Consider the following 15,451-nt stretch of genomic DNA (forward strand, 5'->3'; position numbering starts at 1 on the left):
GTTTTTGGGCTCTGGGTCAATTGGTAACCAGGGAACCCTATTTGTCCTGGGCATTTATGAAATATAGTTACGTAGGGGAATCCAAAGTGGTGGGGTTTGTGCGGATCTTGGTATGTTTTCGTATCCAGAATGCCCTAGGGCTGTGAAAGTAGGGATCAGAATTAGTATTTTTTCTATGTTTATATAGCAGAAAACTCAGGCACTTTCAACCAATGGCCAAAGAATTACCACCCTGTGTTCCCACACTTCTCACAATTGAAGTGCTGCCTTCCTCTGTTGCTGGACCTAGTGCATGTCAGGGGAATGGACCACAATTGTAACTATGTAAATAACTAATTGACACCACATTGACTTTACACTGTTCAAGTTTTAACTCAGTCCTGTTGCATGTGATAGGCCCAGCCACACAATTGGAGTACTGTTCATTGCAACAAGCATGAAACCCTGGATGGTAGGATTTTGTGTGTCACTGCAGATTCAGGAGCTTTCCATGTCAGAAATGTGAGGTAAAACTGCCAGAGTTTGATGTTTGGACGGCATTCTGAGTAAGATAATGTGGTGGCATACAAGCTATCCACACCATCCTGATGTCCACCAGGTGTCTAGTTTTCAGAAATGTCTGGGGTTGGTAGGGTTTTCCTGGGTGCCGACCAATCCCTCGGCCAAATACTGCAGCTACCCACTTCATCAGAAGGACTGAAATTTCAAGAAAAAATCTTGATGACTCCAAGTTACATTTGGGGGTGTTTCCTATCACCAGTGATTGGCTAAGTCATACAAGTGGGGTACTTTTTTTATCGGGAGAAGTGTGGGAATGCTGGTGGTAGGACATTTGTAGGTCCCTGTAGACTCCAGAACTTTCCCTGTCAGAAACAGGAGGAAAATCTGTACTTTTACCCTAAGTTTGATGATGGCACGGCATTCTGGATAAGAAAAAGTGGTGTAATCCATGTAAGCCAGACATCCCTGGTCTCCTCAAATTGTCTAGTTTTCTGAAATGCATGGGGTTGGTAGGTTTCCTTGGATGCTGGCAGACACATGGCCCAAATACCACCGCTACCCACATTGCCAAAAAGTCTCAAATTTCAAGGAAATGTCTTGATGACTCCTTGTTGCATTTGGCGCCTACCCTGTTGTGGGTGATTGGCCCAGACACACAATTGCAGTTCTGTTTTATTTGGGAGGAGAGTTGGCATGCAGAACAGTATAACCTTTGCTATTATCTATTGAATTGTGATCTATTTTTACTTCCAGATTTAAGTCAGTGTCGAAGAAAGAGAACACCAACATTTACATTTTAATCATAACCCCAAATTCACAATCATACAAACAAAAACATCATTAAACTGGGAGGAAACTTTTGACATTAGTTTAATAGTAGAATATTTGGCACACATGCATTTCAGAGGTTTTAGGTCCTCCCAGGAGGCATGTAGGAAGAAACCTTTATTCTGTACAGGGCTCAGCAGTCATTACATTGGCTCCTAAGACCTATCCAGTGATTTTACTTTTAGAAATAATACAGAGGTTGGTGCTTCTCGAGAACGTTCTGTGTTTTTGTCCTTTGCTAAATCATGGTCACCCCTCTCAATGAAGGATGTGTTGTTCTGTCTTTAAATAAATCACAATGAATAATAGCATATACTTTTCTAAAGTGCCGCTATGTATAGCCTAATTCTATTTTCTCACTACACTGTCCCGTCACTACATAAGTTGTAAGCTCCTCTGACTGTCGTGTGACTTCATGTATTAATACAAATGCAATTTCTTAGTTGTTTGTGTTATATTAGAAAACCCATGATGTTTTATGTGATTTCCTGCCAGTTCTAAATGTTATCCTGTGATAAAACAAAGACCCATCTTACACCCTCTTTGGTGTCTTCCTCTCCCTTTTCTTTCCAAATGTGTTTACCCATAACTTCTTTGCTACACTATCCAGATACACCTTCAAATCAAGGTTTAATCTTGAGTCACAAATTAATATTTACAGTGATCAGATGATGTCATGCCACAGTAATCTGAGATTGCTTATGTTTTTGTATTTTCTAGTTTAGCAACTATATCAATAAGTTCACTGTACAAATCTAAATGTTTAAATGCCTAATTTTCTCTCCCTTACTCTTCTCTGTATCAATTTCCTCATTTTATTTATGCCCTGCTTTTTATGATGGTTTGGTGAAAATCTCAATAAAAAACTGACAAAAACCCAAATAAAAAGCTATTAAGATCAGTACTTTGTTCTTTTTTATGTTCTTGTGCCTATCTAATCGTTAGCCTTGTGTTTTTTAGATTCTCTTTCTACACATGGAAGGTTGAGCTTTCGAGATGAACGATCTAGTAAAACCTATGAACGGTTGCAAAAAAAATTAAAAGACCGACATGGAACACAGAAAGATAATTTGGATAGTCCTCCTTCTTCGCCTCAGAAAAGCAATTCTCCAACTAACGAATATAATGGACTTGTAAAACGACAGAATGCTGAGCTTATAATGATGACGTCAGCGAATAACAAGCTCTTTGAACATGACGGTGCACAATTGGATACAGAAATAGATGGTAATCATTTTATTAGAAATACATTTTTATCATAGATCGTGGGTGTTCAGCATAGATTCTGGACGCCCAAATTGAGGCCAGATATTCAGACAAAGAAAGTAAGTTGAAAAACATTAAAATAGTGGTCACTCTATAAGTATGGTGTGAGTATGGACGTTTTAGTCCTACTTGCATTGGATGCTCCTAATAGATCTTTCCAAACACAGTTCAGCATGCCGAAACATGCACCGTTCTTCTTTATATATTAAAGTGACTATAGATTAATAGGCTGACCTTGTTATTGTGCGATACGGTCATGTTTATTTCTTGAGAAATTTGGGTAATATTACTGAACCAATATGTAGCATTAAATTAGGAAACAAACATTTTATATGATCTGTTGTTAAATAGATTGTTTTGTTGTGTCTTGTACAGTCCACAAAAGCAGATTAGCGATCTAAAGTTTCATCAAATTAATTGGTCTCCACAATAAACTAGAAAATGCATCTTTTTTCAATTTGAACCATGTCAGTCCTTGGCTACTATTTTATTTAAAGTATGCATCTCGATATTGATCAAAGATAGAAATGTTTAGACAGTCAAAGACTTCTTCGCATGTTTTTTTAAGCTATGCAACAGTGTTGATAAGAAAATGTTTGGTCACAAATCCTGGAATACCACTGATTGCTTACCAGTAAACTTTATTCCACTGATTCCATCATTTCTTTATCAAATTTGGAAGATCTGGACCTTACAAAAAACCTTTTTTTTAGCAACACATTTTATTGATTTTCAATGGTACAAGAGGGAGAGACATTCGTCTTTAGGGGAGTAGGAATGTTCCTTGAGAATCCAAGTGTGTCTGAGAAATGTATCAAGTCACTAAAACAGATCTATCTTACTCTGGCTGATATACCCTTGAATGGGATACCTTGATAACCCCTTCCAGAAGACTACAAGAAGTTCACTTCATTTTGGATTGTGTAGAGTATGAGGAGTGCCACTAGGGGGAACTGCCTTGAGTGGGAAGTCCTGGACTGGAATGAGCACTTCTCAATAAGGACGTTCCTGTGTCCCCAGACATCTTCGTCGTCTGATAATAGTCTGCTAAATTGCTGTCTTGGTCAGTGTCATCCAATGTAAGTTTAACTGTAAAATGCAAGATTGCAAACCCACACAGCTGCTTTGCAGTACCGCAGGAACCAGGAGACTATCACTTGCCACACCTCTGAACAACATTTAGAGGAATGGAAAAAAACACTCTTCACGTACTCGGGCAATATAAAAAAATAGTAACCTGGTCCTGGACTCAGTTTTCACAAGCATGCAGGCCACGCCCAAACCAGACTTGGTAGTGACTGTGGGTGCAAGCTGTTGATCCCTGAACTTTGTGTAATTCCTGTCCGTGCTCTGGATAAGTAAAAAAGTAAGATATCTTGAAGGTATCCTTTACCATGAGGGCAACCACTGCAACAATGTTGCTCTGCAGATATTACCCAGAACATAAGATGGCATTGATACCCTTCCCAGTAGATGGCAAGCTAGACGAAGCAATGAAAGATTCTGGTGGTGGGCAAATTGGTCTTTTAGCATGGGCTGAAAATGTTTTTGGACAGAACAGAGAATTTATTGACTGATTAATTAAAATCATGACAGTGAAAATATATACATTCACCCTCCCACTGTTATGATGGTCTAACCACTCACCTGAAATCCAGGCTGTCGGCAGGGGCGATGAAAATACTCCAACCCACACAGCCTATCTCTCAGCCTCACAGATTTGCAGAAACTGTGGTGCTGGCAGATACTCCGAGAGGGAAGGGGTTTGGGACGACAAACAACGAGAACAGAAAAGACACTGCAGACTCTGCTACCAGGACCTGCCAAGTTGTTACTTCAGAATTGTCTACTTCTATCTTTCCTGAACACAAAAATATCACAGAAGGTATTACTGCGACTCTACCAAGAATTCAAATAATCTAATGCACTATATTGAAATTATAATCACCTGTCACCCACACCCATGGACCTCACAGATATAAATTATGTAATAAGAAACAGATCAGCATGTAGACAAAACAAATATAGAAATGTATTTCTACATTTCATTGACAAATTCTCTTTGATCTCTTAAAAAGCCTTTCCCTCTTATTGGCTGCTGCCCTTACGATTAAATGCCCGAGGGGACCGCCTTTAGGGATTACCCTGCATAAGCTAGGAATTAACCTCAGTAATGTCATACTTAAGACATCAGTGATGATTGCTCTAGTCCCATTATTGCATTTACTGTTACCAAAAAGAGAACTTTCGATAGATATTGCACTAATCCCTTTATCGCACTAAGCTATTTTCCGTCACCCTGGGGTACATGCCCTACCTCACACACGCCCAACTCCAAGTCAACCTATATTAAGTGTTTGCATCCTCCCGCTATTTCATCTCAAATGTTTCCTGGATCATACCCAAGGCCAAAAGCAGCATTCACTAGATATTGCACTGTTCTCGTTATCGTGCATCTTCCCTATAAGCCCATACAAAGCACCCTCGACTGCGGGATTTTAAAGGCATGTTCAGGATTCAAGCCTTCTCTTAATTCAGTTCTTTCTGTGAGGGGTCAATGACAGTATGACCCATGATCTTTGCTTGTCTGTCACCACTTTCCGGGTGTATATGGACATGACCAAATTTCGAGCTATCTCATAATTACTGCTTCTTCTTTCAAGGTTCAGTGTTGGTATAGCCCACAAGTTTGTGTTAGCCTGTCACAGCTCTCATGTACCATATAAGGCAGCTTGAGAGCTGGCTCGATTTGCCTTTTAGACAGCAGATGATGGCACTCCTGCGTGATCAGATGTGTAAAATACGGAACATTGGTCGTAACCAGAACTTCCTTAGTGGAATTGACTTTTTGCAGGTACGCATGTCATGTGTCAGTGACTCCTCTGATTTGCTGCACAGTCTGCATTGCTTATTTGTTTCTGCTTGGATAGAGTATACTCATGTTTCGGACATGAGCCTTGGTAATGTCATTTCTGCCAGACATGGCTGAAGGGTATCACTTTCTGACTGGAGGTAGAGGCCACAGTGCCAGACATATTTTTCAGTGACAAATACCTGTTAGGCAAGGAGGCCATAGGACCTTAATATTATCAAAGCAGATTCCAACACAGCAAAAGTGATTGGTGCTAAATGGAAGAGTTGCCCACCTGCCTTTCGAGGACTGAGGGGGAGATTTATGGAATTGCAGAGGTTTTCACCACTACAATTTCAGCATTGACCCTTCATTATTTGTTAATGTATCTGCCAAAATCAGTAATCCTTAAGGTGTTTCAAGTTGCTACAGTGCTCCAGAAATGGTAAATACCGGACTCATGGGTTCTCTGAAAACCTGCCATGGAGGATTCAAGAGCAGCATGTGAGCATGTGACTCATTTCCCACACAGCTTTCATGTGAAACACAATAACAACTGTCAGGGGGACGAGAGGTATTTTGGCGCAGGGCCACAAGTTGGAATTGAATTGAATTAATGAAATGCGACTTGTATAGCGCACGGCTACTCCAAGGAGTGCCCCGGCGCTGTGCTCTTCGGCAACCTTACAGAGTACAATCGGACCGTCTATTATTGTTTAATGAGCCAGATTTTCAGCTATTGTTTTTGAACAACGAAATAGCATTCGCTGAGCGTAACTCAAAGAGGACCTTATTCCATGCAGATGGTCCTAGATAGGAAAAGGCATATCCCCCAGCTCTAGTGCGGAGAATCTTAAGGATCCTAGCCTGAAGGCTGTTAGCTGATTGCAGATTTCTAGAGGGGACGTAAAAGCTGATTCTTGTCCTGAGGTAGCGTGCACCTTATGATGAAGTGCCTTGTGGACCAGAGATAGTGTCTTAAACTGGATTCTCTTCCTTATTAGGAACCAGTGGAGGACGCGTAGGTGCGGGGATGCATGTGTTTTCAGAGGTAGGCTAAGAAGAATGCAGGCTGCCGTGTTCTGGACCAACTGAAGTTTGTTGATCAGGTAATCGGAAAGTCCCAAATATAGGGCATGTCCATAGTCCAAACTCAAGGTTATAAGTGCCTGGACGACCGAATTCCTTGCAGAGAATGAAATGAAATGCAAAATCTTTTTTAGTATGAGCAGTAGCACAAAACATGTGCCTTCCACAGACTTAATTTGGGGTCAGAAGGATAGACAGTTGTCGACTTTGACACCCAGATTCTTAACTGTTCCTCCCTGAGGGCATGGGTGGAGGGGAGGGTCTTCAGGCATAAGGGTCTGCCATGTTTCCAGGGAATTATGACCGAAGAATAGTATTTCGGTTTTGTCTGTGTTACATTTTAGTTGTTGGGTGGTCATTCAGTGGAATGCAGCTGTAAAGCAGATTTTGATGGATTCTCCTGCAATCTCTTCTCCCCTCCCACAGGAGAACAACAGCTGAGTGTCATTAGCATATGCGATCACTTTTGCCCCTAAGACTTCCGCCAGCTGGGCTAGTGGGGTAAGGTACACATTAAATAGTGTGGGGCTCAGAGCTGAGCCCTGAGACACCCCACTGTCAACTCACGGTATCTTGAAGAAAAAGAAGCTAGCTAGTCCAAGACATGTCCACCTGTCCTGATGGATGGGGTGACGTGCTAGAAGTCTGGAATTGGGGACAGTATCAAAGCCCGCTGATAGATCTAACAAAATCACCACTGTCTTCCCTCCAGCATCCAAGGTGTCTCTGATATGTTCGGCAACCTCCATTAACACCGTCTCTGTACTAAAGTGGGGTCTAAAGTCGGACTGGTAGGGTGGAGCAGGTTGTTGATTTCAAAGTAGTGGGAGAGCTGCTGATTTACAAACTAAATTGAGGTTTTTTTTTTTAGGAACTGACATTTATTATGATTTTCTTCTTTTTAATTATTTTCTTGGGGTTAGAATTTGCTGTTGCAAGTCTTTAAGCTATGTAGTACCTATAAACTGCTACCTTACATTTGTTCACATCCATCCACCTTTTAGACACACAGAGTAAAGGCCATCGGTAGATGCAAAAGATACAAAGTAACTCCCTTAAAGTATGTTGAAAGAGAATGACAGAACTGGACCTCTTGTGCCAAAGTACAAGGAAGGGCCCGGAGTATCTCAGTGATCCAGCAAATGTTTACCACAGGAAGGGAGAGACGGAATTGAAACATTGCTTAGATGTGATCTTCTGTGTGGGCGCTCCATGAATCCAGTATGAATCGGTTTCAATCTTTGCCATATTCCTGCCTTTGTGGATTTCATTCTTTTTGTTTTGTCTGTCACTTAATTCTTCCAAACCTAGAATTAATTTTGTCGATGTAGATTGGTACATTGATAAATTTCAGTTATTTCATGGTTCCAGGTTAGTTCTCCTTGACTTCAGGATCTTGGTAGAACTGGACATCCCTTGCGACAGTTATTGCCTGTTGCCTCTTGGACCCCAGGGTTTGGGTGCTAAAACAAAGCTCACAGATTTACCACATAGCTCTTATTGGACCTCGACTTTCAGGTAATGACCAAGATTGCACAGTCAAGTCTCGTAGAGTGATGCAGCTTTAGAAACCTAGTTACACTTAACATATAAATGGCATACTAAACAGAATGCTCAGTTAGTGATATTTCTTTATGAAAGGGTAGGACTCTTAGTTACTCTAAAGTTCATTCAAATGTGGCACCGCTCACTTTTAGTTATGTTTCTGTATAGGTTGGGGACAATCTTTCATCTCTTAACAAGCTCCTGCTTATTCTTTATAATGCACAGGGAACATCTGCATATTCATTCATGTCTGGTGGCTTAGTGGACTAACGCATCCACCGTAGGGACCTGTGTTCGACCTCATGGTCACAGGTTCAAATCCCTGTTATGTAATTTTTATAGTAGCTAAGGCTTTGTGTCTCTGACTTGCGTGATCAATTCACAATGTCTGGGAAGGTATCTTTCTCAGTCTAACTTGTTCTGAGTAGGGGCACCTCATCACCTTTAGTTCTTATACAACTCTGCCGTCACAAAACCAACTGGATCAGCTGGAGCTGAGAGAACAAGACCACGGCAAGTAGAATTAGTGCAGAAATTGATCCTCAATCTCAGGGAATGCTTGGAGCATAGCCTGTGGTGGAAATGTGGCATGCTAGTCGGAAAGGATGTGGTCTCACATTCTGTTCCAATCCAGAGGGGTAAGCTTATATCCAGAGTTATTGTCTCATGGTGCCAGGTAAGTCAGATATTGTGCCACAGTTGCCAAGTTTTAAAGCATTTTTCTTAGTTTATAGTGCAGTTCCTAGTACTTTGGCATCCCTTAATGATTACAACATCTAACATTCTGTGGTGAATGCAGCCTTCTCTCAACATGATTGCAGAGGATATGAACTGGCCCTAGATACATGTGAGCCAATCAGTGATTGTTGCTGAAGCTGCAGGAGAGTTACATGTAGTGTAGAGGGAATAAACACGAAGCACATTCACTATGAATATATTTCACATTATTGTGGATCTAATTTGTCTTAACTGACATACGGTAACCAACCTCCATTTAAATTGACATTTGTTTTTAAATGCTGTGCCAGATGTTCTGCCCCTCTTAGCTCACATATTGCTGTGATTTTAATTGAAATGTAATTGAAATATTTGGCCATCTTGTGGCATTAGGAGCTGTAACAGCTGTGCTCTTTTAGACAATGCCCATTCTATTAGAGAAGACTCCTATCTGTCTCTTGTGACAGGAACATTTACTTCACCAAATCATACTAGTGACTCTTGTGATGTTGTCATGAGTTTCTTGCATGTGTTTACCTCACTGCTTGGCGTTGAGTTGACATACAATATTTACCCTAACAATATGAGCCGGTTGCTTCCTGAACGATTAACATATTCTTGATGAATAGCTTTCGGTATTAGAAACCTTGCCTCAAAATCCTAACCCACTTATATTAGAACGTGCATAATTACATAGGACCTGTAGTACCCACATTTAGTGTAAACGATCAAAACCATATTATTCAGTAACATAGTTCACTACATTCATCAATCATATTACTCCTGAATTAATGATATTATTAAGTTGATGTAATGAACTATTGTATGTAACCAGCATGATTACATTCAGGTATTCCAAATCCCGGAAAAAAGTCCAACTTAAACTGACCGTTGACAAATCTTTTGCCCCCATTAACAGAGACGCTTCGGGCTTTTTTGAGGGTCAGAGTTGTCCATAATGAGGTAGGAGTTATGCCTATTGTCATATTAATAAATTCTAGTTCTACTCTGAGGCAGATGGGCATAGAACATCTAGACTAGACATGCAGTTTGTTTCTGGTGGGAGGTTCTAAGGCTTACTAACATAAAGACGAAACACAGGGGACCGTCATTTTCTTATGGACTTTTTATTAGGATTTGGTATGCTGGAATATATTCACCTCTAGATTAAATAAATACATTGCTTTCAGCAACTGGGGAGGAGCCAGTGGAGTTCCATCAGAGTGCGGGGGGGATGTGGTCATAATTCTTCAGTCTCCTAATGAGGTGTGCTGCAGCAGTTAGGACGCTAATAATGGAATCTAGTTTGGAATGTGGGAGACTGAAATTGTGCACTGCTGCCATCCAAATTCAATTGTATGGGGGCTTGAACAGCAGTTCTGAATTGGTGTTTTGGGAGGAATCGGTTAACTTTGTTAAGACAAGAGAGCTAGTACCATACCGTCCTGGTTTTGTTGGCTGTATGTTCCTTGAGTGCGATATTGTGTCCAGGGTGAATCTGAGTGATTTGGCAATCTGGTGAAAGTTGGGGTTCGAATCTGGCTGAATCTGTCTAGATTCACATTGTCGAACCACGTCTGGACTCACTGGCCAATAGCAGGAATTATGTTTTGGTGGGGTTGAGAATAAAAGGTCTGCTTTATACTGAGGGTTCTCTTATTTCATTGTTACAGTGGCTCTAGTGTGTCTCTTTTGCATTGCCTAGGGCAGTTCAAGGATTACTGCCTATATTGTTGGCTACTGCAAAAACAACAATTGATGGACAGAATGCAGAACAATGTCATACATTCACCCCAGTACAGAGATCTGGGCCTAAATCCATCGTTTTTTTGCTCACCATGCCATTCCAGTTTGAACCCAGCCATATGCAAATCAGTCTTGACCCTGTGCCCCATGGGAACAGTCCAGCCCGAACTGCCAAGCCAGGTCCTCCCTGGACTGGAAACAAGCATGCTAGGACCGGTTTCGGGCTTTCAGCCCTCGTCAGCCAGGATAGCTTGATTCCAGTGGCATGGAGAGCAAGGGACTCACGTCTGAGCATACCCTTCCCACTCGGGGTGACCAATGCAAAAACAACAATTGATGGACAGAATGCAGAACAATGTCATACATTCACCCCAGTACAGAGATCTGGGCCTAAATCCATCGTTTTTTTGCTCACCATGCCATTCCAGTTTGAACCCAGCCATATGCAAATCAGTCTTGACCCTGTGCCCCATGGGAACAGTCCAGCCCGAACTGCCAAGCCAGGTCCTCCCTGGACTGGAAACAAGCATCCTAGGACCGGTTTCGGGCTTTCAGCCCTCGTCAGCCAGGATAGCTTGATTCCAGTGGCATGGAGAGCAAGGGACTCACGTCTGAGCATACCCTTCCCACTCGGGGTGACCAATGCAAAAACAACAATTGATGGACAGAATGCAGAACAATGTCATACATTCACCCCAGTACAGAGATCTGGGCCTAAATCCATCGTTTTTTTGCTCACCATGCCATTCCAGTTTGAACCCAGCCATATGCAAATCAGTCTTGACCCTGTATGCTCAGACGTGAGTCCCTTGCTCACTTTGCCACTGGATTCAAGCAAGCCTGGCTGAAGACGGCTGAAAATGCCAGAAACCGGTCCTAGGAAGCTTGTTTCCGGTCCAGGGAAGGCATGGCTTGGCAGTTCGGGCTGGACTGTTCCCATGAGGCACAGGGTCAGACTGATTTGCATATGGCCATGTCTGAACTGGGGTGGCAGAGTGGGCTAAAGAACGGTGATGGATCAAACCCAGATCTGTTGACTGGGTGTGAGTGTTTGATTGGTTCTGATGCTCCGTCCATCACCACCCCCTTTTGTACCGCTTTGTTCGCCATAAGTTGGCAGGGTATGCTCAGACGTGAGTCCCTTGCTCACTTTGCCACTGGATTCAAGCAAGCCTGGCTGAAGACGGCTGAAATGCCAGAAACCGGTCCTAGGAAGCTTGTTTCCGGTCCAGGGAAGGCATGGCTTGGCAGTTCGGGCTGGACTGTTCCCATGAGGCACAGGGTCAGACTGATTTGCATATGGCCATGTCTGAACTGGGGTGGCAGAGTGGGCTAAAGAACGGTGATGGATCAAACCCAGATTTGTTGACTGGGTGTGAGTGTTTGATTGGTTCTGATGCTCCGTCCATCACCACCCCCTTTTGTACCGCTATATTGTTGGCTACTGCAGTTTATACAGAGGCAGTTCATTGTGTGAGGTGCTAGACCACAGTCACCACTTTCTGCTCTTTTTCCAGCCTCAACAGATTAAGCAAACCTACATTATAATAAAGTAGTTATGGCTATGTGATTCATGATAATCACCCACAGCGAATCTCTTTTTACAATGCACTATATTTTAATTAAATATGAGATTTTCTTGAGTACTTTTTATATCTTGTTTAATAGTAAGTAATTGTTAGAAATTGGGTTTCAAGTTGGCTAGGGTATGCACCTAAGCCAGGCAGAAACCACAATCTAGTCAGGGCAAGTCAGTTACACACCATAGATAACCTATGCGCACCCTCTGGTAGCTTGGCGCAGAGCAGGCAGGCTTATCATTAGAGGCAATGTGTAAAGCGTTTGTGAAACACACTCTCACAGCAACACAATAAATACACCACAAAAGAGACTCCATGCAGGCTTATATTAAATATATAGTATATTGTACATAAGACTAGTCTAAAACAACATGAATCACAAATACTGTGCACACTATGCAGTTACTCAGGGAGTACTCATTATCCTGAACAAGGCAAGAATAAAAATGACATACATCTGAGTTCATGTAATGTAACTTAGGTTAGGAAAAGCACATGAATCACCTTTGGCAAACAGGGCACAGAAACACCGACGCTCCTACTAACATGGTTACCGTAATTTCAGTTAGCCCCATTACATCGATTACGTCCAGACACAAAGCGTAGAGCACTGAGCCACCTGTGCACCTACTAAGCATTATACAGTAATTTCCGTTAGGTCTCCCGGAGGCACATTAGGAATTACTCCAGGAAAAGTAAACTGGGGCCTCGAGATCATCTACAAGGTAATAACATGAATGAATGCCTGTTTCTGGAGAAGTCTCCTGCTGCTCTCGGGATCCTTCACAAAGGTCTACTCTGTCATGTTAAGCTGGTACAGTACCTCAAGGTCTGACGTGCCTGGAGCCTTCTCGAGGCTTCACAGGTCACCACCAGTGCCCCCAAGAGATTTATTTATTTGAAAAGTTTTATGAAATGAAATGTGACATTTATAGAGCGCAAACTGTCGCTGCCAAAGGAGCCTCCTGGCGCTATACAGATAACAGGCAAACTAGTGAGAAGTTAGGGCCTAGATAAGAGCGAGACAGGATTCATCACTTATTCCATAAATCCAGGTCTTTAGAGCTTCCCTGAATTGTTTTTCTGATACCATCATTCTCAATTTGTTAGGCATAAGATTCCATGCTTTTACACCCAATAGTATAGCAGTCTTCCCACCCCTGGTTTTAAGTTTAAAGCCAGGCAATTTGAGGAGGTTAGGCGATGTAGATCTAAGTATCCTCCCTGTGGTGTATGGTGTGAATCTCCTAGAGAGATATTCTGGTCCAATTTGGCGGGTAGCTCTGAAGGTAATAAACAAGAGTTTGAATAGAATTCTCTTGTGTAGCGGGAGCCAATGAAGAGTTTTCAGAGCTTCTAATGCTGACGACCTACGTGGGAGTTTCAAAACCAGTCTAGCAGCTGAGTATTGTACTACCTGTAGTCTCTTCAAAGTTGATTTATTAACCGCTGCTAGAAGGCTATTACAGTAGTCTAGGCGTGAGAGTATTAAAGCCACAGCCACTGTTTTCCTTGCAGCCAGTGGAATCAACGCAAATCATTTTTTCATAGTTTAAATTAGGCCAAAGCAGGTACCCACCACTTTAAGGGTATGATGTTTGAAAGAGAGAGAGGAGTCAAACCACACCCCCAGATTTTTGGCCACCTCCACTGTGGCTGGGGGAGCGGCTGCCTCTTCCGGCCACCAATCCTTCGGTTGAAAGGGATTGTGTTTCCCGATCAACAGGATCTCTGCCTTATCCGTATTACAACGGAGATGGTTGTTTTTCATCCATGTGATGACCACCGTGAGACAGGCTTTAACATTTTCTTCAGCCTTTGTAGAGTTTTTCTCAAGGGACAGGATCAGCTGAGTGTCGTCAGCGTAGGATGTTGTTTCAATCCCATAGGCTGAAATAAGGGAAATAAGCGGGCCATATATATATGTTACACAAGAGTGGACTAAGTTAGGCCCCCTGTGGGACTCCTGTGGTGATAGTACGTTCCGAGGAAAGAAAGGTGCCCAGGGAGACTGCCTGCCTCCGGTTGGACAGGAAGGATGTGATCCAGGCCGTGTAGGAGATGCCGCAAGATTTTAATGTAGTAACAAGAGGACAAGGGCACCCAAAGCAATTGGTCAGGGACCTTGGGAAGTTACGTATTATAAGAGACAATGGTCCCTGAAAACAAAGAAGTATAACAAGCAATAATCAATATAGCCACAATAGGTACTATATTATAGCCTATGTCCAGCCGGACAAGGCAGCTTTAATAAGCAAAATGTTTTTCAATGATCAAACAAGATGTAAGCAAAGCATTGGTGGGACACAAGCCTGTATCCTATGGCTTACATATCAAGAGGACATGAGTTTTTGAAAAAACACACACAGGCAATTGAAGCGATGTTTCTATGACAAGAATAGCAGATAGTGAAACATCCTAGTCACCTTCACGACATTTTATACACATAAGTAGTCATAGTGTAAGGTGAACAACATAGTCGACGACGTTTCGATCCTTACTGGGGGGGTGTTAGGATCATCATCAGGACTGATTAGTATAATTGCCTATAAAAATGCCTGAATATACAACAATTAACACAAAAACCAACGTGGTACAATAAAGAGGGAAAAAATGGAGGGAAAGAAATTGGAAAAAACATAATAATTAAGTTTAAATAAAGTTACAACATAACATAAAACAGTTTGTGTCAGAACACGAGCTAATCATGATCAGAAAGGTTTAGTGAACTATCGGACACGGATCGAAGGGGAAAAATATATAGTGGAACATGCTCCGTGGCAGGTCGTGTAAATGATGGAAGGTCGTGGTTGCCGCGAGTATTAAGGAATCTCGACTGTGGAGAAGTGCGTGGTCGATATCATGCTCAAACTGAGGGCGTGTCTGAGATTTAAGAACTGTGGATGTCGCAGGTGAGAAGGGCGAGTTAACTACAACGGAAACTATGTCCGGTGAGCTTGGCGTGATATGCGGGGAACAATTTACCTCATGCTGTCCTTGAATACAGCAAGGTAGATGTGTCAGCTTAGTTAATAAAACTAAGCGACTGTTAGAACACGGATTCGGTCTGTAATAAAAATAAGGAGGTCATAAACAGGCTCGAGGAGTGGATCGAAAGTGCAATGCATAAAGGGAAAAAGCGGCTTACCTAGGTCCGCGGGAGTAATACTTAACGCGGTAGTGAAAAATCTGTCGGAAAAATAAGGCAAATTACTGGAAGTAATCACATCGTAATTACGGGGGTGGGGAGCCGCCGGTTGGAAACAAAAGACATACCACGATGTGAAGATGTAGTCACGTTCCGGGGGAGTCGGCAAGGCAACGTCTC

The 15,451-nt window shown here is 42.3% G+C and overlaps 1 protein-coding gene across 6 annotated transcripts in view; it reads left to right on the forward strand.

Moving 5' to 3' along the window:
• The window catches only part of FNDC3A (fibronectin type III domain containing 3A), a 1,314,248-nt gene that overhangs the window by 683,612 nt on the left and 615,185 nt on the right, over positions 1-15,451 (forward strand). For all 6 annotated transcript variants that reach the window (XM_085621888.1, XM_085621893.1, XM_085621890.1 and 3 more), the window contains one exon: positions 2,290-2,556. In XM_085621888.1, the coding sequence (XP_085478014.1) occupies positions 2,290-2,556 (267 nt within the window). The remainder of the gene's footprint in view (positions 1-2,289; positions 2,557-15,451) is intronic.

The sequence above is a fragment of the Triturus cristatus genome, chromosome 8, assembly GCF_964204655.1.
Source record: "Triturus cristatus chromosome 8, aTriCri1.1, whole genome shotgun sequence".
In the NCBI taxonomy this organism is placed as follows: domain Eukaryota; kingdom Metazoa; phylum Chordata; class Amphibia; order Caudata; family Salamandridae; genus Triturus; species Triturus cristatus.